At 48.1% G+C, this 24,594-nt stretch overlaps 7 protein-coding genes across 7 annotated transcripts; 2 read left to right on the top strand and 5 right to left on the bottom strand.

Annotated features, from left to right (window-relative positions):
• Nucleotides 1–2,897: 2,897 nt before the first annotated feature.
• On the bottom strand, nucleotides 2,898–4,938 carry F5B22DRAFT_166721 (uncharacterized protein). Its single transcript, XM_047969296.1, has 3 exons — nucleotides 4,346–4,938; nucleotides 3,961–4,171; nucleotides 2,898–3,797 (listed from the first exon to the last, which is right to left on the bottom strand). The coding sequence occupies exons 1-3, from the start codon at nucleotides 4,475–4,477 to the stop codon at nucleotides 3,094–3,096; spliced, it is 1,047 nt and encodes a 348-aa protein (XP_047835946.1). The 5' UTR covers nucleotides 4,478–4,938; the 3' UTR covers nucleotides 2,898–3,093.
• F5B22DRAFT_166720 (vacuolar protein sorting protein-like protein DigA) lies at nucleotides 4,939–8,709 on the bottom strand. Its single transcript, XM_047969295.1, has 2 exons — nucleotides 8,067–8,709; nucleotides 4,939–8,002 (listed from the first exon to the last, which is right to left on the bottom strand). Exons 1-2 carry the CDS (start codon nucleotides 8,278–8,280, stop codon nucleotides 5,400–5,402), a joined length of 2,817 nt encoding a protein of 938 aa, XP_047835945.1. The 5' UTR covers nucleotides 8,281–8,709; the 3' UTR covers nucleotides 4,939–5,399.
• Nucleotides 8,710–9,060: 351 nt separating this feature from the next.
• F5B22DRAFT_633036 (uncharacterized protein) lies at nucleotides 9,061–10,854 on the bottom strand (the record flags this gene model as incomplete). Its single annotated transcript, XM_047976780.1, has 2 exons — nucleotides 9,061–10,504; nucleotides 10,565–10,854. 2 exons carry the CDS (start codon nucleotides 10,852–10,854, stop codon nucleotides 9,061–9,063), a joined length of 1,734 nt encoding a protein of 577 aa, XP_047835944.1.
• Nucleotides 10,855–12,431: 1,577 nt separating this feature from the next.
• Nucleotides 12,432–15,122, bottom strand: F5B22DRAFT_586524 (dtdp-glucose-dehydratase). Its single transcript, XM_047973556.1, has 5 exons — nucleotides 14,383–15,122; nucleotides 14,184–14,325; nucleotides 13,599–14,134; nucleotides 12,771–13,539; nucleotides 12,432–12,720 (listed from the first exon to the last, which is right to left on the bottom strand). The coding sequence occupies exons 1-4, from the start codon at nucleotides 14,423–14,425 to the stop codon at nucleotides 13,013–13,015; spliced, it is 1,248 nt and encodes a 415-aa protein (XP_047835943.1). The 5' UTR covers nucleotides 14,426–15,122; the 3' UTR covers nucleotides 12,432–12,720; nucleotides 12,771–13,012.
• Nucleotides 15,123–17,158: 2,036 nt separating this feature from the next.
• Nucleotides 17,159–19,034, top strand: F5B22DRAFT_166641 (uncharacterized protein). Its single transcript, XM_047969294.1, has 4 exons — nucleotides 17,159–17,793; nucleotides 17,871–18,500; nucleotides 18,551–18,741; nucleotides 18,803–19,034. Exons 1-4 carry the CDS (start codon nucleotides 17,506–17,508, stop codon nucleotides 18,846–18,848), a joined length of 1,155 nt encoding a protein of 384 aa, XP_047835942.1. The 5' UTR covers nucleotides 17,159–17,505; the 3' UTR covers nucleotides 18,849–19,034.
• Nucleotides 19,035–19,890: 856 nt separating this feature from the next.
• F5B22DRAFT_655707 (uncharacterized protein) lies at nucleotides 19,891–22,344 on the top strand (the record flags this gene model as incomplete). Its single annotated transcript, XM_047979906.1, has 5 exons — nucleotides 19,891–19,996; nucleotides 20,112–20,374; nucleotides 20,425–20,691; nucleotides 20,745–21,890; nucleotides 21,947–22,344. The coding sequence occupies 5 exons, from the start codon at nucleotides 19,891–19,893 to the stop codon at nucleotides 22,040–22,042; spliced, it is 1,878 nt and encodes a 625-aa protein (XP_047835941.1). The 3' UTR covers nucleotides 22,043–22,344.
• Nucleotides 22,186–23,648, bottom strand: F5B22DRAFT_166509 (V-type ATPase). Its single transcript, XM_047969293.1, has 5 exons — nucleotides 23,315–23,648; nucleotides 23,221–23,233; nucleotides 23,004–23,137; nucleotides 22,715–22,899; nucleotides 22,186–22,602 (listed from the first exon to the last, which is right to left on the bottom strand). Exons 1-5 carry the CDS (start codon nucleotides 23,338–23,340, stop codon nucleotides 22,457–22,459), a joined length of 504 nt encoding a protein of 167 aa, XP_047835940.1. The 5' UTR covers nucleotides 23,341–23,648; the 3' UTR covers nucleotides 22,186–22,456.
• Nucleotides 23,649–24,594: the final 946 nt, after the last annotated feature.

Below are 24,594 nucleotides of genomic sequence, written 5' to 3'. Positions count from 1 at the left end.
ACGTTTTCCCTAGCACAGAAGTTACAGTAGGTAACATAGGTAGTATCAGAGTTTCTGACCCCAGCCACGATTCCACACTCAAATTGTCGTCCGTCACAATGCGCACACATACTTACTTAAAAGCCATATATACACATACATAGTATATGCGTACCTAGAGGCATACATGTGGTCGTGCCATATCCATTAGATACGGGAGGGAAAGAAGTCATGCATACGAGTTGACCTGCCTACAGTATTCTAGTCTTGTCCTAAATCGCAGTAGCCATGATGCATTCTATAGGGGTTAAACCTACACACTTTAGTAGGTAGATGCGGCTAAATGCACGTTGTATCAAGTCAAACACTAGTGCAGTTGCTTACAGATGATACCTACCTAGGTAGAGTATGGGGGTAGGAGGAATAGGTACATCTACTAAGTACTCTACATACCTAGGTAAGTAAGAGGTTGTATGAGGGAAATGTTGTTTGCTTCATAAAAGATTGCAGGCACAATGAAATCTGCCCACTGAAAAGGGCCATAGAGTGACAATGATCTGCATAATGTCTAGTGATATCTCGGTTCTTTGTACCAGCAGCCCGAACCCGAACGAAAGGAGACGGCAAGATGGGACGATGCTTTGCATCATGGCTTCGAGGTCGATCAACGGGGAACATAAGTAGCCATTTGGTAGGTACTCCAAGATACCCACTTATGGGATAGGCCGTAGTGTACTTACAGTAGGTAGGTACCTAATGTTATCGTTAATGGCTGGTGGTGCTGCTGCACTGATCTCGAGCCAATCGTGGCCTTTTACAAGCTTCTGAAACATCGCTTATTCGCCCAATTGGGCAGTGCTTCATACGACCTAGAAATATTTCGATGGTACTGTACTATGTACTGTAGCTAGGTACACTACTTCGTACGACCCTGGCCACCTCAGATACAAGGGGTTGTCGGACGGAGCAAAGACGGGGCAAAGAAGCCTGGTGGAAGAAGCCTCGAAGCCGCTACCAGTATCCACCCACTGGGGCCAGCGTGGGCAGATGTCTCATCCAACTTACCTTGTACCCAAGATGTAGAAATCCCCTGTTTTACCTCCTCTACTTGTACATGGTATGCGCATGAGGTAACTACATATTTGAATTTACTACCAGGTAGGCAACATCTAAGATTCAGGTTGTGTACACGTAGTGCAGATGGGTATTTTACAGCAGTTCTCTCTGGTTAACTGGACGTGTCCTATCTACGTGTAGCTGACCCTGCGTTGTCTTATTATTATTAGTACAGTATTTCAGCCATGAATCCCTGCTCCTCTCTCAGCAGCCTCCCCCAAACCTGTGGTTTTCAGCTCGAATATCCAATACTGGTAGTTCCGTACTCGCAACTAACTGCTACGAAGTAACTACCACCAGAGTTAGGTTCATGCCTTTGGGCTGTGAGGCAGGGCTTAAGCGTGCATATATGTTGCCTGCCTACTACTTACCCCAACACTTACTTCACTGACTACAGTATGAGTATGTAGTATCTCTGCCCTCTCGATGACATATCAAGTACAATACACCACATCCCATCTCTCCCTGAGCCTTGCATAGATGGGTATAATACATCAGCACTATGATCGACCAGGGGCAAGCCACACCACCGGCCGTAGATCAACTACAGTAATGTAAGTAGGTAGAGTCTGGATAGAGCATATGCGTATGTACTATGTATGTAAGTCGTTGCTCTATGTATAGCATCGATCCCCCGATTCTACTCTACTCCAGGTAAGGTACACTGCACTAGGTACGCAAAGCTTAGGTATTAACAGAACCAACTTCATGGACGTTTCAAGCAGGCCATACGATCATTAGCGTTTGACCATAGGTTGACTGCCGACTACCTAAGTAGGTAAGTAAGCTGTTTTCCAGGTTTACGAGGCTCCCCACTCTTTCCCATCTACCAGCGACGCCCTTGATCGGCGCCAAGCATCCTGTGTTTCGCAACTTTTGCCTGTTGGTGTAAGTAAGGAAGTAATTCGCCTTGGGTTTTTAGCAACCTATGCATACCATGTATGGGATATGTCAACATTTAGGAGATACTCAATTCTCGCCTTCTATTGCGGGTTGTCTCAGTCGTCGGGTGAGTGAGTCCGCTGCCTATGCCAGTCCGGCAATTTGCCTGCCCGTGCATCCAATATCTGGTCTCAATTAAGTCAGCGCCTTCTTCTCATGCATGAAGCTAAGATTAGCAACAGTCCGATTGGTGCTCGATATTCAGCGTCACAATGACCCAACTGAGCTTTTTACATCTACGGCTGGCAAGCCGCTCTTTAAATAAGAGCTTGTATCTGCATCCGTGATGTACAATGAGGTTTCGGGAATGTTTTGTTGCTCTAAATGCACAAAAAATTCAATGCTAATCCTCTTTTCTTGGTTTCGAAATTATAACTTTTGACTGCCATAACGCTTAGACCCAGGAGTGGTACACAGGCAAACCAGAATTAACCAATTACCGGACATAAGCAGTCAAATCACATTATAAAATCCTCCGGCTACATGCCTCTAATTATGAATCAGCTTCGTTGGTTTATTGGGCATATTGTTGGCCCTGTTTCAACCTTGCCATTGCCACATGCTTTTTCTAAAGCGGAGTGGCTATATTTGCTATTCGAACGCGAAAGCATGTTCTTACCTACCTAGGTAAGTAATCAACTGACAATCTCTCAATCATAACAGTGAAGATTGCTAGCCATAGCTTGAACAAACCCTGTGGGTGGTTTAGCATTGCACACGCATTAACGGAGCCATTTTGAAAGCACATACAGTGAACGTCATTGCAGAATTGCATTAAATCTCTGTAATAAGTAATAAGATCTGTATGTTCTCGGTTGTAATACGTTCAAAAGACCAATTAGATCAAGATGGGAGTATTCGAAACCTCATCTATATCTCACAAGTAGCACTGATGTTCTTAGCGTCATAAGATAGAAAACTGTAAATCAGAATTGATTCCCTTTGATAAGTTTAGACTAGCAGCTCACTCGGGAAACAATAAACACATGCCCAATTACTCATTAAACGTATACAAGAAAACGACAGGCAAGCATCTCCAGAGCAGGATCCCATCGTCTACCGACCAAAGAAACTCGACCCAGCAATCATGCCCACCTCGGGACAATACTCCATGATATCGTCAATATGCTGGCTCTGCCATCGTTGCGGCTGGTGAAAACCCAGCGGTCTCGCACCATCAACCCAAATCGTCTCAACAGCCATGCTCGCCGCGACCTGCTGATCGGGCAGATCCACGCTGACGCCCAACTCGCCCCTCAACTCTGGGTCCTCCCCAAGTTCGCGCATGCGCGCGTAAAACCACTGATCCTCGAACTTCCATTCCGTCGGCGCGTCCTCGGCGGCGCTATCCACGGCGAAGTCCCAACGATCGAGCACGCGCAGGATAAGCTCGCGGTTCCGCAGGGACAAGCCGCCGTTGAAGCCCGTGCCGAAGCGCGCAAGGATGGGCGCGCCGATAAAGTCATAGGGCAGGAACTCGTCGATGTGGCGAGGTGATGCTGAACAGAGGATGCTGTCGGTCTGAAACAGCAGGATCTTGAGGTACGGGGCCAGATCGGTCCATATGAAGCGGGAGGTGAGGAACTGCGAGACGGAGGCGTGCGAGGAGAAGGTTGTTTCGGGAGGCAGGTGGCGGATTTCGATGCTCGCGGAGGCTACTGCGCGCGCGAGGGATGCCGAGGTGAGCAGCGTCTCGGATGTTGGGGGTGAGGTGTATAGGATGATGGGCCACTCGGGGCCGAGCACGGAGTGAAAGTGTACTGCGAACGGAGCATTAGTTAAACATAGCTCTGTCGTATATCTCGGGACACCATGGCCTTGAACATAGTCGAGCGGCCCGAGATTCTCGACACCAAGCTTCAGAGAGAGGAAACTCTAGATAATGACCAGTCAAGGGGCGTGGTTTGTTTGATGTTTACTAACGTAGAATGGGGACCAGGTTCCCCAGCGGCCTATCCTCAATAATCACTGCAACACGATCCGTATGTTTCCTTACGGTCGAGGAGGCTTTGACGGGCACAGCGCTCTCAAGCGCTCCCGGCCGGCCGGTAGAAGATAAATACTCCACCTCACCATCTATAACCAATGTAGTGGTCCCGTTGTCGTCGAGCGGACTTGGTGAGGCCATCAAAGGCTTGCAAAGTGTAACTGTGTCAGCTCATACATATCCAAATGTAGTACCAGTTATCTACCCTTCTCGATCTCTCGTAGTCTTCGCATCTTAGGTCCGGAAAGGATGGGAATTATGAGAACATGGGACGAGTCAGAGAATAAGAAGCTTGACAGAAGGAGCGATATGTCTACTTACCCCTGAGAGCCGCACCCAGCTAGCGATACCCCATAGCACAAACAAGACACCGATACACTTGATAGCGACAGCCACGCGACACGTCGAGCGGTTTGCTGAAGTAGACTGAAGGGGAAGCAGCGGTGCTGTCATGGCCGTTGAAAACCGTAGCCTTATGTGTTGCTACGAAAGTGTACCGCAATGTAACTGGCAAGACGAAGCAACGCGTCTCGACCACTAGAATGGGATGGTAGTGAAACTAGATACGGTATGCCTCGCCTTAAGTATAGGGCTTGTTTTAAGGTGATGCGGCTAATAAGTAAATATCTCTCAAGTATACTGGAGGACACAGTAAGCGGAAAGCGCAGGAGTTCTTGACGTGATAATATCCTTTCCACTCCTGTGCAGTTGACATTGTGGTACCTATGGACACGACACACCGCGTGGCAAGAATAGGGGCTGTATACTCCTTCTGTCCAGGAAATTGATCAAGACAGGCAGGTCTCACACGAACGACTCGCTGCTGGCTTGACTTGTTGGAATAGATCAAACTAGTACGACATGCCTTGGAAATTGGTGGCACGAAGGAGGACACTTTGCTCGCTTGCATGGACAAGTGTAAGCAAAACCACCCGTTAGAATAGTATTGATCACTTGCCTAGCTACACATCTTCAGATATCAATCGAAAACAATGACCCCTAGCAACTGATGGGTATCTACATAAATCTCAAGGTTGCGAAACCTAGAATGCTACCATCATCATCATCATGCCTCGTCCTTCCCCTACATGCGTTAATTAGCTGACACTCTACCAATATTGCTATCGCTTAGTTGAACTATCTTTGCATGATAGCACCGTGACACGTTCCACGGCGCTGCTAGTCGAAATTGTATATACGTGTTACAAGGTCCACTCATGTACATCGTCATCCGGGCCGATAAAAGGATCGTCGATTCTCTTGATTGCGTAGTCGCTACACAGAATACTACAATCTCATTAGCAAACACTGTTCTTTGATAGCCTGAGACAATTCTCTGTCAAGAGCCACGGTAACGGCTGTGAGAAACGGGCACTCACCATGCAGAGGCCACAAGAGCATCGAGTTCTGCGACCATAGCATCCTTCTGAGGACCACTGACGAGACCTTTACTGATAGAGATCTGGCACTCTTTGATGCGGCGACTTTTGCTCACACCGGCCTGTTCAAGAACCTTGCGACCTAGACAATCGGAATGGAATGCGTGTTGGCAGGGGAAAACAAAAAACTGCCGGCTGAGAAGAGGTAGACTGCATACATAACACTTCTCGCCGGGCTCGACAATTGCGTAGCGGTGATCAAGGGCCGCAATATCTATTTTGATATTGGCTGCCGTTTGAGAACTTTCGTCCATTTCCTTCTTTAAAGCATCAATATTATGTGAATAATCCTCCAAAGCAGCACAGATCTCCTCTTTGAAGTCGTCAATCACTACAAAGTCAGGGAAAAAAGGTATCAAGTCTTCTATCTTCAAAAGGTCGCACCGTTTAAGGAACTCGATAGCTGCTTTGATCCCGTTTGACTGAGATATCACCTTGCGTGCCACGGCAAGCCACAGCTTCTTCCTCAATGGTGGGTCTGTAGTTGGCCGATCTGCGATAATAGATGCATACTCAATCTCATTGTGAGAAAGAGCAAGATCTACAGCCTGGACGTACTGTCCCATGCTGGTGTAAATGTGGACGCAGGATAGAGTTCGCTTATGCTGTATACATAAGCGAAGTGCGAAGTCAGGGTCAAAGTTAGGCTCGTCACCCTGTGATTGAAGATATGCAAGCAGTCCAGACTCAGCTTTAGATTCGTGAGAAGCATATATGGAAACAAGTGTGTTGTGTACAGCAGCATCCGTAGATTGAAGTTGGTTTATGATGTATTGAAGATATCGAAGGGCTTGATTCTGGGATAGCGCGCCGCTGAAGTTTCGGTTGTAATCCAGTAGAGCTGGGATGATCTTTCTAGGCTCTAGTTTTGTATGTCGCATTAGGATTTCCACAAGTTCGTTGGCTACATGTGTCATGAGCACACTGCTATAGCGATAGAAGATGTCTGGGTCTGTTTGTTTCTTGAGCACATTCAAAGCTTCCGTCCATCTTTCCCTTTGGACCCAGTACGAAAGTTCGTAGTTGTAATCGTTGACGGAGTTTGCAAAGAATAGTAGTTCTTCCTCGCGCGCGTGGCTGCTTATAATGTCGTAAACTGTCCTGCGGTCCAGGTCGGATTTGTGTTTCTCGACAAAACTGTGAAATTCTTCTCGGACTGCAACAAGCTGCTGGTGGGACTGAGCTGTCTGTCTATCGTCAGCTGCCTCTGCTTCTACCGCGATAGTGTCGTCCAGCGAATTGAGCTTAGCCATAAACACCTCTACCAGCCACGTAGCTATCATCACCCTCTGCATAACGTTAGATTTCTTGTATGTTGTGAGTTTCGTAAGTAGATATTTTCTGAGCGCATCGCTTTCGCCATTGTCAATAAGGGACAAAGCGACTTCTTCAAATGGTTTGCTGCTTTTGCCATAAACACCAGCAGCTTCTATGAAGAGCCCCTTTTCGGCCAAATAATCTCCTGAAGCTGTCGCTACCGCATCTTTTTGAGCAGCAGTATGAGCATATTGCAGGGCAGTATCGAACTGTTGCCGCTGCAACATAATCTGCCAGATATCACGATCTTCGTCCCTGACTACAATCTCAAAAATGTCCTGGGAGGTAAACAACCAATAGGTGTTCTTTTGTTGGTCTACGTAGAGACCTAATGCTTTCTGTCCGTCTTCAAGGATCTGCTGGTCGTGTGTGAGGGAGTCTGTAAGTCGATTCGTCGCTACAACACGACCGCCGACCAAACTGACTATGTGCCATTGCGTCAAGACTATGGCATCAATGACCTCTGTAGAGCTTTTACGTCTTCCGGAAGTGTCAGCTGATGCAATGTGGGACCTTGGAAGTAATTTTGCTTCGGCATAGACCTTGTTCCCTAAGTCGTTGCCGCTTGAGGTGGTGAGAAGTTTTCCGTGGTAAATCCCCTGTGTTGATAGCCAAGCAAAAGCTCTATCTGGCACTGTGTCGTCGTATGAAGGAGAATCTGGGGGGTCTGGAGAGATAGCAAGGGCGGAAGGAGCAGTTGCTAAGCCCTGTGCAATCTCATGAATGACGGGCTCTTCGTTATCAAATAATTTAGTGTAAATGGATCCGCTCCCTTCATGGCCACTCCGCCCAACACGGCCAACTAGGTGGAATAGTCTACTCTGTGTACATATGACAACCCTCCTGACATCGACCTTATCACCCAGGTTATCAGCCCATAGTCCTGTGATGGGTCCGTCGGGTAGTTTGTGCAATGCCTTCAGGTATCTCTCTTCTTTACGGTAAAATTCGGCAGAGGGCTCGATGAAAGTTTCGTAGATATTCCCATCCGAAGCACCAATCAATATTTCGCGGGTTGTAGAGGTAGGAAGTGAAGGGTTCCAAGCCACAGATTCAATCGCGACACCGCGTAAGCGGCCAAGCGGGCGTGGTTGGCGCGACTGAGTATGTAGATAGTAGTTCTCACCCAACGAGGTACAAATGAGGAGGTGCGAGGCTGTAGGATCGAGGAACATGCGCGAAATGACGCCCACCTCGGAAGCACGTTTGGGGAGGTCAATATCTAGTTCAGCCAATGCCTTAGTATCTCTTGCATAAACCCTCGAGGTACCACCCGTAAGGCTTACCGTCTATGTCTTCGGGCCTGTTCAGGTCGATGCGGAGTATGCGCCCATTCGAGAGAGCCAAAACAAGAACGTTATTTGCAACCTGGGCAGCGACGAAATCGGCGGCAATGGAGAATTGCAGTCGAACTGGCTCGATATCGAAGATTGGCAAGCTCCCGTCGCTGAGCTGTACGCCATTAGCGGCAGCGAAGCCGTCGTTCGGGTCAAGCGCCATCGAGATGACCTATGTAAGCATCCTGGAGTGTTGGGGTGCTTCGCCAAAAGCCCAGTCGTCTGGGGATGCAAATCCAGAGCTCTTGTATAAGCAATAAGTAGTAAATGTGAGCATCTGAAGGTTACCTAGGTATGTCGGTAAGTAACTGACTACCTTCAAAGCCCTGTCTAGGTGAGAACCTAGGTAGGTCTCTAGGCGCCCAGGTACACGGTAGGTATACCTAGGTAGGTATGCATATAACGAAGCGGCCTCAGGCATCCGCGCCGTGACATCATAGGCATGAATTATGTCTCCAAGAATGAAATGAATTGTAGGTGTCAACCAATGTCAACATATGTCAAGTCATGACTAAGTAGGCTCCTTAAAACACCGAATGAAGGCAGAGACACTGATTATTTAGCTTAAGGTAGGTATGGTTGCAACTGCTAAATAAGCAGGGGATTAGGTATTCCTAAACCGGTTCTAAATACTTACAATGTCCTTTTCTACGAATGAATTAAGGTAGCCAACACCATATTAGCCCAGAAGTATAGAGATAAACATAAACAAGAAAAGCATTTGAAAACTTTCAATTTAGTACATCAGACCTCTCTTCAACCTGTTGATTGGTATACAGTTTTGAGTTGAATACAAGAAATAGAGGACCTTCCGCGTGTACAAGTGACTTGTATTACCAATATAACTGGTATCGTGTTGGTTGATAATAGGGGTATATGTCGCTTACTGACGTTAATCTCATCAACCTTTTGAGAATAATTCCAATATTAAGTACAGAACTGTTTATAAATGTGGCCCGCTTCCATGAGAAGCGCTGCCCACGCTTGATAAAATACGTCCAGTTACTGGCTCTCGCGATCCCGAACTCTCGTTTTCCGTTGTACCTGCCGAAGCTTTAGATAATGGCCTGCCTTTTATCATACTTTTGCGCGATGCCTCGCGCCCACTTTCGCTCTCTTCCATCATGGTATCGTCCGTCGTGGTATCGGTGTATTCATCATGGTTTATATTATTATCAGACTGATCGACGTCCACATTTCGTAGCCAATCTTCTGTTGTATTTCCAATACCATGCCCAGTAGAAGCCGTCAGTGACTGGTCGTTTCTATCCATGACACTGGAATGTTGGGCTCTATCGTGGATGGAAGATGCGGTGGGTCGTATTTCATCATCATCATCCACTATTAACTGACCTCCATGTCTCAAACTGATCGACGTTCTCCTCAGGTCATCAGAGGCGTGGATACGTTCGGCATGCGCGTCAAATTGGCCCTCACCGAATGTCGCCGTGCTTCCAAGCTCGTTCAGGCTTGTAGGTGGCCAGCGAACATGATGGCCGGGTTTCCTCCCAGTCAGCACCCTAAGCTTCACCACAAATGTCTTCGCCCTTTGTGGATCTTGAGCGAGAGTCATCAGCTCTTCCCCAACCATCTCGCAGCCTAAACGGATGTCATCGGGGTTCCAGTTTTTATACTTCGTAAGCAACCGCATGCACGCGGCCTCCATCCCGTTCAAGCAAGATAATAACCAGAATTTGCCTGTCGATCCATCTTGTGTCTTGAGTGGTATTGAATACTCTGTGAGGTTGACATCAACATAGCCAGCGTTGACCAGTAGCCTCGGCTCCAGGTGTGCAACTCCTCGCGAACGACCGGATAGTACAGAGGCTTCTTGAAGATCTTGTGCCAGCTTGTAAAGCAACGAATCGGACTCAAAATAGGAAAACAGGTCGCGAAGCCCTTTCTTATCATCGAAGTCTAGTATCTCAATCCACCCACCAGGTTTCAGGCACTGGAAGGCAGACTGATAAATAGACTCCCAGCTTGCAAATGCGCCGGTCATGTCACGGAGATGAACTAGGTCGTAATGATCTGGTGGCCGCTCCCACTCCAACTCAGCGTCATCGATTTCCCAGTACACATTTTGTGGTACCCTTCGCTCGAATATGTTAGATATATCGGTCCCTGTGACCTCGCAATCGGGAAACATCTCAGCCATATCGATCGCCCACTCACCAACGGCGGTGCCGATATCAAGAATCGCTGTCGGGCTTTCGAGAGGCACAGTTGTCAATTCTCCGTCGAAAACCTTCAAATAGACCTGATTGAGCAGCTGCAGCCGCACCTGTTCGTCCTCGTCGTTTGGCATGTAGTATGGCCCACAGTACCGTCGTCCATTTTCCATCACATAGTCTACATCTAAATCGGTTATCGACCGAGTCGAGTTTCTATGAAGAGTTAGTCAAATGCGGGATTTTGATTTGTTACCAGGTGGAAGGTCTGCTGACACTGTTTCTGCATCCTCCCACGATCTATCCATAGAGCGATACGTGATAGAGATGGTGGGAAAGTGGCTGGGCGTGTAAATAGATGTTGTATCAAAGGGATTAGATCCAAACCCATCGTCTTGGTCGATCACGGGCCCTAGAACGCTTCTCGTCCTGGTGCTGAGGTAATCGCTCGTGACATCGTCGGTTGTAGATAGGTCAGGATCTAACTCGGGCACTGCGGATTCGGAGACGGGGCGAGTCGAAGCACTGAAATCATCGGAGCAGGAGTTGTACGATTGCGGCGCCATGGTGGGCGGACACTACTACAACAGCCGGACAACAGCCGGGTCGTCTCTCAGCTACAACCTACGAGACGGCGCTACCGCTCCTTGGATCGTAGAGCAACAGCACTGATCCTGTATCCTTCCGGTGCGCTAAAAACCCGACGAAACTTGTGCCTTGTGCTAGCTCCCATGGCGGGCAGCACGCGGTCACGACATAGAAGACAGCGAGACTCGTCGCTCGAGACCAAGGCAAATGAAGACGATGTGAAGGCGATGTGGATAGCGCAAGTGCACCTAGCGCGCGTATAGATCACGGTGTACAAGTAGGTAAGTATGGTATGTAGGTAGGTTTCCTTCTAATGGGAGATGGATCTACCGGTAGGCTGGACGGCGGGTGTCGCTGTACGGAGGTAGCAGTAGCGTCGGGAACCTCATGGACATACCCGTTGGGACTCAGGTAGTACCTACTGTAGTAGTAATGGCATCCTCAAACGAAGGAGCGGTTCGCATTCAGCTCTCCAGGGCGGACGACTGGTCGGCCTGGTGTCATCCCGGGAAGTGCACTAACCCAGAGCGTAGGCAATGCAAATGCGAGTGCAGGGTGCAAGTGCAAGGTAGGGTCACATTGCCTAAGAGCCCATTGCGCCATGGGCAGAACATTGGAGCCTTATCTTAGGTATACTAGGAGGTAGGTAGCCTTATTTAACTACATACCTAGGCACCTTAGGTACTTTAGGTACTTAGCACACACCCATACAAAGAGGTAGGTAGGTATATGTACTCTATGTACCTAAAGGTTATAATACTACTTCGTAAGTATGTATGTACATATAGGTAGGTAGGCAGGCAAGTTCTTAGTTAGCCATGTTCATCATACACGTAAGCAGGTGGTACTTAATCAAGTAGGTGTGGTGCCACATGGAGCTATTTTCTTTTGAGGATATATGAAGCTTTGATCGAAATATAGAGGCTTCTTGAAAAGAGTAGGTACATGCGTAATCATAAAATACCTAGGTAAGTGTTAACGCGAGGGATACAGAGACAGAGACAGATCTGGAGATACAGAGAGAAAGAATAAAATGATCTTATCGTGACAGCAACGACCTAAGTAAGCATGTCCGAATCCCTGCCTGCATTGCACTACATTGCGCTACTTACTGTACCCAATACGAAGGATAAAGAGAGTTAACCGAGTTAACCTTAAATGATGACGGTATGAGGATTTGAAGCATGGCTAGGTATATGATTAGACTATCAAAAGGTACCTAGCAACTACCCAGTCACCAGTACGCGCCCTCGGCGCCTCTTCCTTGTCGGCATGAGCGTGCGGCGCTTGATTATGTGAACTCGTCATCTAGACATCTACACTGGTTCACCACGCTATCAATAGAGCATCACGAGATATCGTCGGCCGGGATAGCTTCCTCGCACGCAGTTCTCTACGCATTTCCATATTCCACGAAAATATATCACGGCAACGCTGCTGTAGCCCACTACTGCGACCAGCAGCCACGTGGTCTCTGGGATCTACGGTGCATTTCGACTTCCCGTTAGGGTCACTATAAGCCAACCGCTATAAGTTACATGCGTGTTTAGGTAGTGTTCGAATAAGTGGCTACCTATCTAGGTAGCTATAGAATCTACACACGCAGTCTGTAGAAACCTTCTCATGGTAAGACCTGTTGACGGATCTGACAGGGATTTACTTAGATAGTCGAGCCCCGAGGCTTTGATGCTTGGTCTGAGTCTCCCATACCGCTAACTTGAGATATGGTCGAAGATCAACCTAGAGGGTAAATTGTCGCCGAATAAATGCACCCAGTATTATACCTTAACGACAGCCATGCTAACACATACAATTATACACCACTAGGGGCCTACCGATTATGTCTGGTCAAGTTAGCCTTCAATGACATTCACCAATTCATTGTCAAACCCACCTTCACAGATGGGGATAAAGATCATTGTTCGTAAATGTTCGTGACATTGATGCTGAATGGCAAATGTCTATCGTAAAGCAGCTACCCGGTCTATCGCCCAGCCCAGTTTCTAGAGCATCATGACTGATACCCTTCATTCTATGACCACTTATACCAGGGTGTTTTGTATGCCGACTTCTTAGAATAATACGAGCGAGACAGATAAAACCCTCAGTCATCTCAAAAAGCTGCATCGGTAGCGCCTAGTTTGAGACCTTTCGCTTCTTAGCTGTGACAGGCTCATCACAGATCTCTTCCTTATCAGAATGCACTTCAGCCTCGATGACGATCGGAAAGGGGCTAAGTACTTTGCTAATATCTCCCCACCATTCCTCACCGAAGCGCGTATACCAGTCAACTGTGATCTTTAAGCCATCAGCGAAACTTGTTTTCTGTTCCCAGCCAAGTTGACGAAGTTTGGTCCCATCAACAGCGTAACGATGGTCATTGAAAGGTCGGTCATGTGTATACTTGACCCATCTACTGAACTCTGATGGTTCGTCGTGCGCAACGCCCATCTCCTTGAGTAGCATCTTGCATAAATCAATGTTGGAAATCTCATCATAGGACCCGACATTGTAAACTTGGCCAAGGGCACCTTTATGCAAAATCGTGTCAAACGCATCGGCCGCGTCACCAGCGAAGAGGTATCTTCGTGTGGGGCTACCGTCACCATGCAAAACAGCCGGCCGATGTCGATTTAGCAGGCAGGTAAACTTAGGGATGATTTCTATGCAAATGCATGTAAGCCTACGGATCATCAGAGCACAATCAGCCTCAGATACTTACTCTCGGGATATTGGTGGGGCCCATAGACATTGTTACTTCGGACGATGATTACTGGGAGCTTGAAGCTCTTCATGTATGAGTAGACAAGCATCTCAGCGGCTGCTTTGCTTGCAGCATAGGGATTAGTTGGGGCAAGGATGCTCGTTTCCAGAAGGTCATCGTCGCCATCTTTCACCTCCCCGTATACCTCATCAGTTGAGATGTGGATAAAACGTTTGATCCCGACCTTTTTCGCACTCTCTAACATGACGTGCGTGCCGTACACATTAGTATGTGTAAACCCATAGGAGTTGCCGAAGCTTAGATCGACGTGGGATTGCGCGGCAAAGTGAAAGATAGTATCAATGTTGTAACGCTCTATGCAGTCAAGAACCTCTGATGGATTTGTGACGTCTCCCTGGTAGAACGTGAAGTTCTTCTTGTCATTGAGCATGCGCGTGTTGTTCAATGAGGAGCAGTAATCCAATTTATCGAAAGATACGATATTATAGGCACTTGGATAGGTCAATGTGAGGTGCCGAACAAGCCAACAAGCGCTGCGGATCTCATTAGTCTTGAATGCCACCTGTGTCCGGACAGACGTACATGAAGCCTGCGCCTCCGGTGATCATGATATTCTTGACTTCAGGTAAGGGCTCGAACTTGGTCGAGCCGACCAGAACAGGCGCCTCTTTCCACACTCCGTAGTCTTCGAAAAACCGACTTTGTTTTCTGCGGTTAGGTGAAGCTAGAGACGTCTCAGTCAGCCGAGATTTTGGATTTAGAAGTTGCAATGTCTACCTACCGCGCACCCCATTGGTGCCGTTTGTATGGGTGGAAGCTGTCATGATAAGGGAGGGTAGAGGACACGGCAGAATATGGACGTCGGGTTTGAAAACCGAGTGCTAAACGCTTCGGGCTTCAGAGCTTAAGACAAGTTGTAGGGTATTTAAAGCAGGACAGTCTGGTCGAAAGTGTGTGGTAAGTGAAGACGCTCGCTTTCGTAAGGAAAGCTTGCTTAGGCAATCCCTCGGGGCCGTCAGATGTCCCATATGCCGATCCGTCGGTCACGTTGCGGCACGTAACAAGGGGTGACAGTGACAACCTTGTCCAACGCCCGCCGGGTATGAAGGGATACAGGTAGGGAATATGTAGGATGGTAGTAAGCAATATCTTATGCCGTTGAATTTCGAAAGATTATATGTATGTAGCGATAGGGCCTGACCGGGTGATCTTTCTTATAGTCATCTCTAGCGCTCGTAACAACTCAAGTGTTGTGCGAGGTGAAGTTCCACGAACACCTGGTAACAAGGAATTAATGAATGGCTGTTTTTTTCATATAATTTGGGAGTCCAAGTAGCTAATCAGGAGATTCTGAGGCCGTTGCACTGAGTCAAGATGATTGGAGAGTTAGAAATTGGGTCTCTCATGGCTCACCGGCCATGGCCAATAACTGGACGTATACACAACCTGCAAAGTACGTATGATGTGCCCAGGATTCTTCAAGGAACCAACCACTACATTATGTAAGTACTAATAGTATAGGCAGGTGCGCTATCTACCTGTGCCTTAGCACCTGCACCTGCTTCGTTTAGGTAGTCGTTTAGTGTGGCTGCGGGAGTGGACATTAGCTAGTGCGAGGCGGGCTCCACATAAATTTACGCCGTATCTTACCTATTTCGTAAGAGTTGCCAAAGTACAGACAATATGCACAACTCACATGACTGCATTCCATCCCAATGTGTTACCATTACGCGACGAAGCGACGCTGTCGTATGGGATGAGGTAAACTCTAGAGTACACGGGTATCAGCAACAGTGCCGAGTGCCTAGCTACGTACCTAATTGCTATAGATATCTACTAGTACTTGCATAATATGAGTACTAGGTAGTTCTAGTCAAGTGTTTCAAGTCAATGGGCATAGGCATTGCTAACTTGAATATCCACAAGATGGACAGGCTACCTTACCTAAGTGAGTACCTACCTAGGTAGCTAGGTGCCTACCGGTAGGTACATATGTAGGTATCGAAGCATCTCGGACCCCTGAACCTCTGAGTTGTCACGTAAGCATACCTCCTACCTACATACTATATGGAGTGTGCGTACCTACCTAAGGTATAGAAGCGGGGGCATAACATACGATTTGAATCCTACAATACATCATGGACGGCCTCACGACTTGTCGTTGTGTTTGGTTTTACGATTACTGGAGTAAAGAGTGCCGAGGTCGAAACCCGTATTTTGTAGATGGGAGGCAGCTCGGCAGTATACTCGTTCTTCCGAGATGACTATATCCCCAGGATCACTAATCCTTCAGCGGAGGGCCATGGTGGGGGAAGGAGGGGATTCGGATCACAGAAATCAAACACAAAGCCCCTGTTGTGCAATGTAAGTTTCCATTCATCATCCTGTCAGACATTAGTCTCGGCGATACTGCTACAGTTAGGTTGCTCAGTGCTATGTAAGTGGCACAATGGACGGTCACACGAAAACCTCCTCACATCTGTCCGACACTGAACGCCGAGACTCATGTTCTATATCCAGATAGGTAGCTTAATGCATAGTAAGACCAAGCACGCAGTAGTACACTTCAACCGACTGTAAGTGGACAAATAACGCTATTGATGCCGGCGTAGGGACGGCGAACACACGGTGCATAGATTGTATTGGCCCGAGAGCGGACAGAATCAAAAGGTCACGTCCGTGTTTGCTCTCTGTGAACCCCTGGATGAAACGAGGGGTATGCTACACACTCTCTCAAGAGTTCATAGAACAGAGCCAGAATTGCGTAAGGGCGTAGGGCTAGCTGAGAGTCGTACCTGGAGCTGAATGACGAGACTGCCTAATTAGTTAATTTAGGTAGGTTATTTAAATACTTCATCCCAAGAGAGAACAGTCTTACTTAGTCATACCGTGCGAGCACGTAGAGCCTCAAGACTACGCCTTTGCTTTTGACGATACTAATCGAGAATTATCTAGGCATCTACCTTTACTCTTCTTCACTCATGGTTGCATGTAGCAAACGCCCTGAAAGTACTACGCCTGCAGGCCAGACAGGCCAATGCTTCAACACTTGCAGCGTCTCAAGAACTCGGCCGATAAACTGTCACGCTTGCAGAGAGTTCGGTTGTGCTCCCTTGTCAGACGTATTTGAACGGAGACTCTCTCATCCACACTATCTAAATCGATCTCGCCAACGGAGGCCTGCATGTAACTTCACAGTCCCTAGCATAGTTTGTGATCAGGCGAGTCTCAAAGAATCGGCTGTCTCCAGCCAGTGCCTGTCCATCATGTGCGCCACAAACCGATCTGTTCCGCATTGAGTTGCTTCGCGGCAGATTCGCGGGGAACCCTGACCAGTACGCTACCAGCCGAGCCGGCTACCAGTCCCAGACCGTCCGTATCTGGTCCGTACCTTGACGCCGCTCTCGGCTGCTCTTCAGAAGCCGCCGCTAGGTGCTAGCCATGTCGTCATCTGCACGTCCAGTGGATCAGTGGGTACCGAGGGACCCCGGTCAGAGGTGCCATCTGCCGTTCAACTAGCGGCAAACAGCTGTCCCAAACATGTCTAACTACCTAAGGTAACATCATACTAACATGTGCAACCGCATGGCTTTTCTCATCTACACTAACTTGGTGGAAAATGACCAACCTGTAGAACACCTCCCTTCCTAAGTCTCTCGGTTGATTCAACGTGGCAGAACTTATCCCTATGTACAATTGACCGCTACCAGCTTTTCACCCGTCCCGGAATCATAGCACCAGATGTCCCCTTCTTTAGTGCCAGTTTCCGAATCGGCACCCACGCCCTTTGATCGTCTAAATTATAGCACGCCGCCGTTCAAAATCCTGACAACACCTCCTGATTTTCTGTCCACGATCATCACAGCCCAACTTCAATGACCTCCCATGCCACCCACGATCCAATATGACCTTCTCCCACAGCCGTAGCGGCTTGAGCAGTTCAGCCACGTCCTCACGAGCGACCAGTCGAGCCGGCAATGAGCGGACCAGTAGCTACGAAGGCACGGACAGCGACCATGCGAATGTCCTCAACAGTATCAATCATGGTGATCTTGGACGAAAGCACGACGATGAGGAGGCGCCGATGGAGAAGGATATGATCGAGGATCGTGATCCAACTCCGCATTCGCAAACCGGCATTATCCGGGCTTCCTTTTGGATCGTGGTGAACACATTGGCCACTATTGGCATTGTAGGCCCCATCCAGATTCTTCATTGACTGAAAGGTGATTGCATATATATGTCTAACACTCTTGGACTCCCACTTAGGTTTTTACGAACAAGGCCATCTTCTCCGACCAGTCGCTGAAATTAGCGCAACTGACATTTGCGGCCTTCCATTTCTTCATGACTTGGTTGCTGCTATATACCCTCTCGCGGCCTCAGTTTGCCTATTTTGTCCCACGAAGGACAACGATCCGAGAGGTTATTCCCTTGTCTATCGCTATGTCGTTAAACGTGATCCTGCCAAATTTCTCGCTAGCGTACTCCTCTATCACCTTTTATCAGGTTGCGCGCATATTGCTTACCCCAATCGTCGCCTCTATAGACTTTTTCTTATACCACACAATGCTGCCTAGAGATGCTATTGTGGCCCTTGTTCCTGCTTGTGTAGGGGTTGGCGTCGTATCGTATTATGACTCGCTACCCAGTGACAATGCAAATGTCAAGACAACGTCCAGCATAGGAGTTATCTTCGCCTTCTGTGGCATCTTCGCATCCTCACTTTATACGGTTTGGATCAAGAGCTATCAGCGAAAACTAAAAATATCGAGCATGCAGCTACTATTCAACCAAGCACCGGTTTCTGCATTTCTCTTACTCTACGTAATCCCTTTTGTTGATACTTTCCCCACATGGTCGCAGGTCCCTCTCAATCGGTGGCTTATGATACTTATGGTGAGTCCATACAGTGGCATTGATCAAAGTTATGTGTTAACGGTAGTTAGTCTGGGATGTTTGCCGCCTTGATTAACCTGTCACAATTCTTCATCGTTGGCCAAACAGGACCGGTATCAAGTACAGTGGTGGGACATCTTAAAACTTGCCTCATTATTGCTCTCGGCTGGATTACTTCTGGGCGGTCAGCCGGGGACAAGTCTATTGTCGGCGTTTTCGTTGCAGTAGGCGGCATTATCTCGTACGTTATTCACACCCTCTTTCTGAAACTGAGACTTGAGCTGCTGACATAAATTTTATAGTTACTCTGTTGTTATGCTTCGACATACGGCTCGAACGTCCAAATAAAGGATTCATATTAGCAGTCTAAGGGTATCTATCGGAGTTCTGGTGTTTAAATGGCGTCTGCGACTGAAAGAGGAGAGGCAAAGCCCCGTTTCTTTTACAGCTGGCTATGTATGGGCAACGAGGGGTGTTCATTTATGTTGCATTGTCGTATGTCGCTTGGGTTGCTTCACGGCGTAGAGAATAGCTACATTACTAGATGGTCTGATACACAGCCTGGCGGCTTAGGGGGTTTGTTTGTTCCAGGCACATGAGATGAGGTGGCCTTGAGCTCACAATTATCAATTCGTGCAGGCCTGCTATGCACAACGCTACCTTCTTAGTATCTGTGGATCTGGAGATCTGATATGCTCTTTTTCCTTACTTAGACTTTCCTAGGATGCAGACATGTGCCTACAGCAGAGACGGCTCAATCTGCACCTCCAGTGCTTGTACCTTGTATCAATAGAAGGTTTGCGAACATCATGAATTGCAACATTGATGCTGCGCGGGACCGAGAAGATGAGGCACCAGCCACATTTCGGTCTTTGTTGTTTTGGCCGCCATGGTTAGCGGGGCACTAGACGAGGCGCAGCACCCGACAGCCTAAAGATGACGTTTGGCTTCAGCTACACATGTCGCTACCAAGGTAGGTAAGTACTGGTAGGTACCTACCTGGGTTAGAAGCTCCCGCCTGATCTTACCTTGGATACCTACCACTAGGTAGGTACCTAGGTAGGTAACTAGGTACCTTCCAGTGGTGGTGGACTATCTTTCCAGGCTCCGATATCAACATCACCACCTTCAACGGCGCTTATTCTTCTTGAGCGGATTCCGTGAGCTTTGATACAGCATCTTCAAATTAGGAGCCTTGCACAGGCAACTATCCCGATATAGTCCTTAAACATACCTGTCAACCATCTTGGCTGAATCCCCTCCCCCACCTCGCGACCGTGTCGCAATCCCCGGCCAGTCTGCGCCCTGAACCACCTTGGAGTCGTCATAATTGATACTCGCCCACCGCCCAGCCCCATCCAGGGTAGCTTCCCGTCAACAACCACCCACAATGTGGAACGACGAAGAGGACAACAATCCCTACGGTACTAGTTTCGACCGTCGAGACTCCGTGACCTCATCATCTGCAAATCCAGCTTCCCCAACCTCCCGCGATTGTAGGTATTATGACGAGCTCCCTTCTTCTGTGATTACTCGCAATACATGCATCCAGAGGAAACAAACAAGTCATATTACTCTACCATGCAACTGGATCTGACCCAAGATTTACAGATCAGCAGCGCTTCGAGACTCCCAACACACCGTCCTCGACAAGCGAAGATGCGGCGCCTCCCATAACTTATGGCCGTGAGCCCAGCGATATTGAGAGTGATGATGACTTTAATCAGCCGACCCCCCGCAGGAAGCCTGGCGGCTATGACAGCCGCATAGAGCAGATACTCTACGAGAACCCCGAGCTGCCCATACTTATTACAGATGCTGGCAAGAGCACGGAGAGCGGTGGCAAATTTATCGTTTATACTATTCGAACTGGAGTATGCCTTCTTACATGCCGTTTAATTCCTATCACTCACATGTAACTTAGGACCTCGAAGTCAGGCGTCGCTACTCGGAATTTGCATCGTTACGTGACGCTCTTACCAAGCTTCATCCTACGCTCATCATTCCTCCTATTCCAGAGAAGCATACTATGGCAGACTACGCTGCCAACCCTACCAATGCAAAGCAAGACCAACAAATTATAGATTTACGCAAGCGTATGCTCGCTGTTTTCTTGAACCGGTGCCGACGAATGGACCAGGTGAGAGAAGATGGGATATTATGGAGGTTTCTAGATCCTAATGTTAGCTGGGTATGTTATCGTCTGATTCCTAAATCAGAGCGCTGTCGTTAACATGGAAGCAGAATGAAGTCCTCCATTCGCATCCCCTTTCCTCTATCCCCAAATCCATCTTGAAAGCACCGCCGCTAGACACCGCGAATCCTACCCCGGCGCATGCTTATTTGCCAGTTCCCAGCTCTTCAGCCAAGCTGAAGAACCCAGTGAATCCGCCTCCGGCACCCGTTTTTGATAGTTCAAATACAGTTGCATCTCAAGTGCTGCGTCGATTTCCTCCGGATGGTCGGGAACTATCCGAGCACGACTTAGATCCTTACTTCATTGCTTTTGAATCGTCAATTAAAGAGTTAGAGACGGCCCTGACGGGGCCTATGGAAAAAGTCAATCGACGCACTCTTAGTCATTTGAGTGCCCTGGGTACCGACCTTTCCGATCTTGGGGCCAAGTTCAATGCCTTCGCCCTCTCAGAGCCTTCGGCATCATTGGCAGCAGCTATTGAACGAGTCGGCCAGGCTGCGGACTCATCATATATCGCAACTGAAGAGCTATCCAGCTCTCTTGGTGCCAATTTTGCAGAACCCATGAGAGAAAACGCTCAGTTCGCTGGTGTTGTCCGAAACGTTCTACGCTATAGGGTCCTGAAGAGAGTTCAGCAGGAGATGACCAACGACGAACTAGTTAAAAAGAAAGCACTTCTTGAGCAGTTGGAAAGCAGTGAAGCCGAAGCAAGGCGTATCGAGCAATATCTAAGCAGTAGTCAGCAAATCGGAGGGACACATCATGTCCAACCTCCACGAAGATCAGCCAGTATGAAGGAAACCTCATCACACCATAGGGAGAGCAGCGGTGAGGATACCGCTTCTATTGACTCCGATTTTCCTCATAACCATGGAGATATGTCTTCTGCGCCATCCGCCAAAGTGGGAGCTCCAGAGCGTTCAGTTGCTAGCCCGACTCATAGAAAAGTCGCTAGTGGCAACTCTATCACGAACAAGATCTTTGGACCCATTCGCCATGCAATTCAAGGTGTAGCCGACGTTGATCCAGAGAGAACAAGGCGGGATACTATTGGAAAGACGCGTGAAAGCATCGAGCAGCTTGAACAGGCCCAAGTTGCCATAGAAAAGGACGTACGTGCAGCAAGTGCTAGCGTCTTACAGGACTTGAAGAGATTCCAAAACGAGAAGGAAGAAGATTTGAAGCGGTATATGGTAAGATATCCTTGCACTCTGTAGCAAATCGTGAAAACTAACCAGTTCGTCCCCAGCTTGCCTACGCTAAAAGTCAGATTGAGTGGGCGAAGAAGAGCAAAGAAACTTGGGAGGAGGCTAGAGCCGAAATTGAAAAAATCGATGAGACATAGTTGTTTCTAGATGGGCAGACGAGTCTGATTAGCGACCTGAGATAAAAAGGGTTTGGAGGAGTCTAGGCTGCGCTCGACAATAATAGTATAGACGGTCTAACTTCTCTTCGCATTGATAGGTCAATTCTACGAGCATGATTTAGTGGCCTAGGAAAATATGTTGGTGTAAAACTTGACGTATGCAACTCTTGTCATGGAGGAGCAATTAAATCACGGCAATTGAGCGTTATCCCCTTAACAACGCTGAGTCTAAGCGCATCCGTGCGCAGGATTCCATGACACTACTCCATTATTAATTCTGTAAATACCACCTAGCCAAATTTATATCTTCGGTAGCCCTCAAATCCCCAACTCTCTTGTATATTCATCCTCGAATTGGGCCACTCGACCACCCCAGGGGTAACGCAGTATCACCTAATAAAGACACTGTGTCACGTTCTGCCTCGACTTGGTGAGCATTAAGACGCATATCACGACGCCGTAGAGGCCCAAGACCTCGGCGAAGATGAGAATCAGTACCATCCCGATGTATAGACGTGGCTGTTGCGTGCTAGCGCGGACTATACATTATGACGTACAATCAGTACGAGTTTTCTATTTCTTCTCAGGACCTGAGAATTATGAATGAAAGGGGGATAGAGGGGAAAGGGCGTGAGAAGAGGCAAAACGTACCGCCGGCATCCCCTACGATGCCGATGGCAAACCCAGCCGCGAGCCCGCAAAGCCCGACTGAGATCCCGGCTCCGAATTGGACAAAGCCAGTATACAGCGGCATCTTCTCTTCCAGGTCCCCTTGGATTATCACGCTCGACACCAATCCGTAGATGGAGAGAATCTGCGCCATGATTGCGCACAGCCTGTTACCAGTCGACGTCAGAAAGCTAGGCAAAAGCGGCCCTTTATCTGTGTTTTGGACCGACATGTCGTGATGGGAAAGAGGAGAGGGCGGACTAATCCGTACGTATTTTGCATCAAACGCTCTGGCCGGATGATACCAGACGAGAATATGGCCCCGGCCGACTTTGCAGTCCCGTAGGAAGCCCCTATCACTGTGAATATGATTGATGCCGCGCACCCCATGGCCCCGAAAAAGGGCTATTCGCGGGATCGATTTATGTGTCAGCCATATCCACATGCGAGTCGTTTAAGTAGCTGTCTGGTGTATCTCGGATACATACCGCATATACGGGGCTGTTTGTGAAAGGAAGAATTAGTTAGCAAATAGTACGCTTCAGTCGTGTGATTCGACGTTACTTGTGAGTATATGCTTACCAACGCGCATCATAGTAACCGTCCATGATGGATCATGCAGAAGGACAGACACTTTGGGGGGGGGGGGTTCCAGCTCGATTCTCAGTGGACGTTCGCCTTAGGGCAGCGTAGATGTCACTAACTGAACGTTTGCAATTCGGATATGTGTGTATCACCCCAGGAGTTGTTGGATTAGGGATTAAGAATCGGAAATCTTACAACATAACCACCGTCGTTTGAGCCAGCTGTAAGGCACGCCTTGTCAGTACTTATCTCTGGCATCGTGTAATAACAAAGTACGTCAGCCTAATAAAATTCATGATCTACGACATGATATTCACCCGCTACTGTCTATTACGGGGATTCTGGCCCGGGGCTGATGATAATTTGAGGCCGGTGGCTTGCCAGGCAGACGAATAAGGAGACACCCCATTGGTCACAGGGGACGATTCTGTGAGTTGATGCCACGCCTTTGGGAGGAGAGAAAACTTGGCGTCCACCTTTGTACATATACGACCTTCAATACGAGCAAAAGCGAGAGCATTGGTGTCTCTACGGGGCGATGAGTATCTTGCGACCTAACTTTTCTATGTTAAACTGTTGAGAGCGACTTCGCGTACCAATTGGGGAAAGTGGGGTGTTGCCAAAATACCGAGGTATAACAATGATAGTCTCGGGGCTGATAGCGTTACTTTGGATCGCTTCATTGTATGTTATGTTTCCTGGTCCCATAGACATGCACAAGAAATATATAACCCAAGTTCGTCATGGATTGGACAAGTGGGGGACTCGACGAGATGGTGTCTTTCGCCAAGTCGTATCCTCAATTTGTGAAATCGCACCACAGCTCACGAGCTCCTTTCAACCCCGTAGCGGACCTACCAGTGGCTCTTACTCTGAAATTATGCTTTCGGTACCTCAGGGTAGATCGTCATTGTAGTAACTAAAATAATGAAGTCAGAAAGGCGAGAGGCCTAGCTATCATAGTCCATATACGAGAATGCGACTTTGACTATTGTTGCTATGGCAGCAACTGATATACCTACGGTCTTGCCGGAGTTGGAACTGAACTCGCATTACCACGGAACGGACAATCACAAGCAGTTTTGACAGGACACATTAATGTCGGTGAACAACTCAGAAGGGCGATTCGAGTGTGGGCATTCCAAAAGGCAATGCTCTCAAGACCCTGTCTCCTATTCACACCGGACCAGGTCTACTTCTTATGTAGGACCACATGTTTAGGTTCAGACCCAAAAATATTGCTATCGAACATTTCCTACTTTGAGAATAGTGATCTC

Source organism: Xylaria bambusicola, assembly GCF_022495145.1.
Source record: "Xylaria bambusicola strain CBS 139988 unplaced genomic scaffold F5B22scaffold_2, whole genome shotgun sequence".
Taxonomy (NCBI): Eukaryota; Fungi; Ascomycota; class Sordariomycetes; order Xylariales; family Xylariaceae; genus Xylaria; species Xylaria bambusicola.
The sequence above is the reverse complement of the archived record's forward strand: the minus strand, read 5'-3'. Positions and strand labels throughout refer to the sequence as shown.

Coding starts and splice junctions, on each gene's coding strand:
- F5B22DRAFT_166721 (XM_047969296.1), bottom strand. CDS start 4,477: ATGACAGCACCGCTGCTTCCCCTTCAGTCTACTTCAGCAAACCGCTCG. Junction 4,172..4,345: donor GCTGGGTGCGGCTCTCAGGG/GTAAGTAGACAT, acceptor ACACTTTGCAAG/CCTTTGATGGCCTCACCAAG. Junction 3,798..3,960: donor GAACCTGGTCCCCATTCTAC/GTTAGTAAACAT, acceptor CTCCGTTCGCAG/TACACTTTCACTCCGTGCTC.
- F5B22DRAFT_166720 (XM_047969295.1), bottom strand. CDS start 8,280: ATGGCGCTTGACCCGAACGACGGCTTCGCTGCCGCTAATGGCGTACAG. Junction 8,003..8,066: donor CAGGCCCGAAGACATAGACG/GTAAGCCTTACG, acceptor TGGCTGAACTAG/ATATTGACCTCCCCAAACGT.
- F5B22DRAFT_586524 (XM_047973556.1), bottom strand. CDS start 14,425: ATGACAGCTTCCACCCATACAAACGGCACCAATGGGGTGCGCG. Junction 14,326..14,382: donor CGGCACCAATGGGGTGCGCG/GTAGGTAGACAT, acceptor AGACGTCTCTAG/CTTCACCTAACCGCAGAAAA. Junction 14,135..14,183: donor ACCGGAGGCGCAGGCTTCAT/GTACGTCTGTCC, acceptor TGAGATCCGCAG/CGCTTGTTGGCTTGTTCGGC.
- F5B22DRAFT_166641 (XM_047969294.1), top strand. CDS start 17,506: ATGACCTTCTCCCACAGCCGTAGCGGCTTGAGCAGTTCAGCCACGTCC. Junction 18,501..18,550: donor GGTGGCTTATGATACTTATG/GTGAGTCCATAC, acceptor AACGGTAGTTAG/TCTGGGATGTTTGCCGCCTT. Junction 18,742..18,802: donor GCAGTAGGCGGCATTATCTC/GTACGTTATTCA, acceptor TAAATTTTATAG/TTACTCTGTTGTTATGCTTC.
- F5B22DRAFT_166509 (XM_047969293.1), bottom strand. CDS start 23,340: ATGGACGGTTACTATGATGCGCGTTG. Junction 22,900..23,003: donor GAGCGTTTGATGCAAAATAC/GTACGGATTAGT, acceptor GACTGGTAACAG/GCTGTGCGCAATCATGGCGC. Junction 22,603..22,714: donor CATCGTAGGGGATGCCGGCG/GTACGTTTTGCC, acceptor CATAATGTATAG/TCCGCGCTAGCACGCAACAG.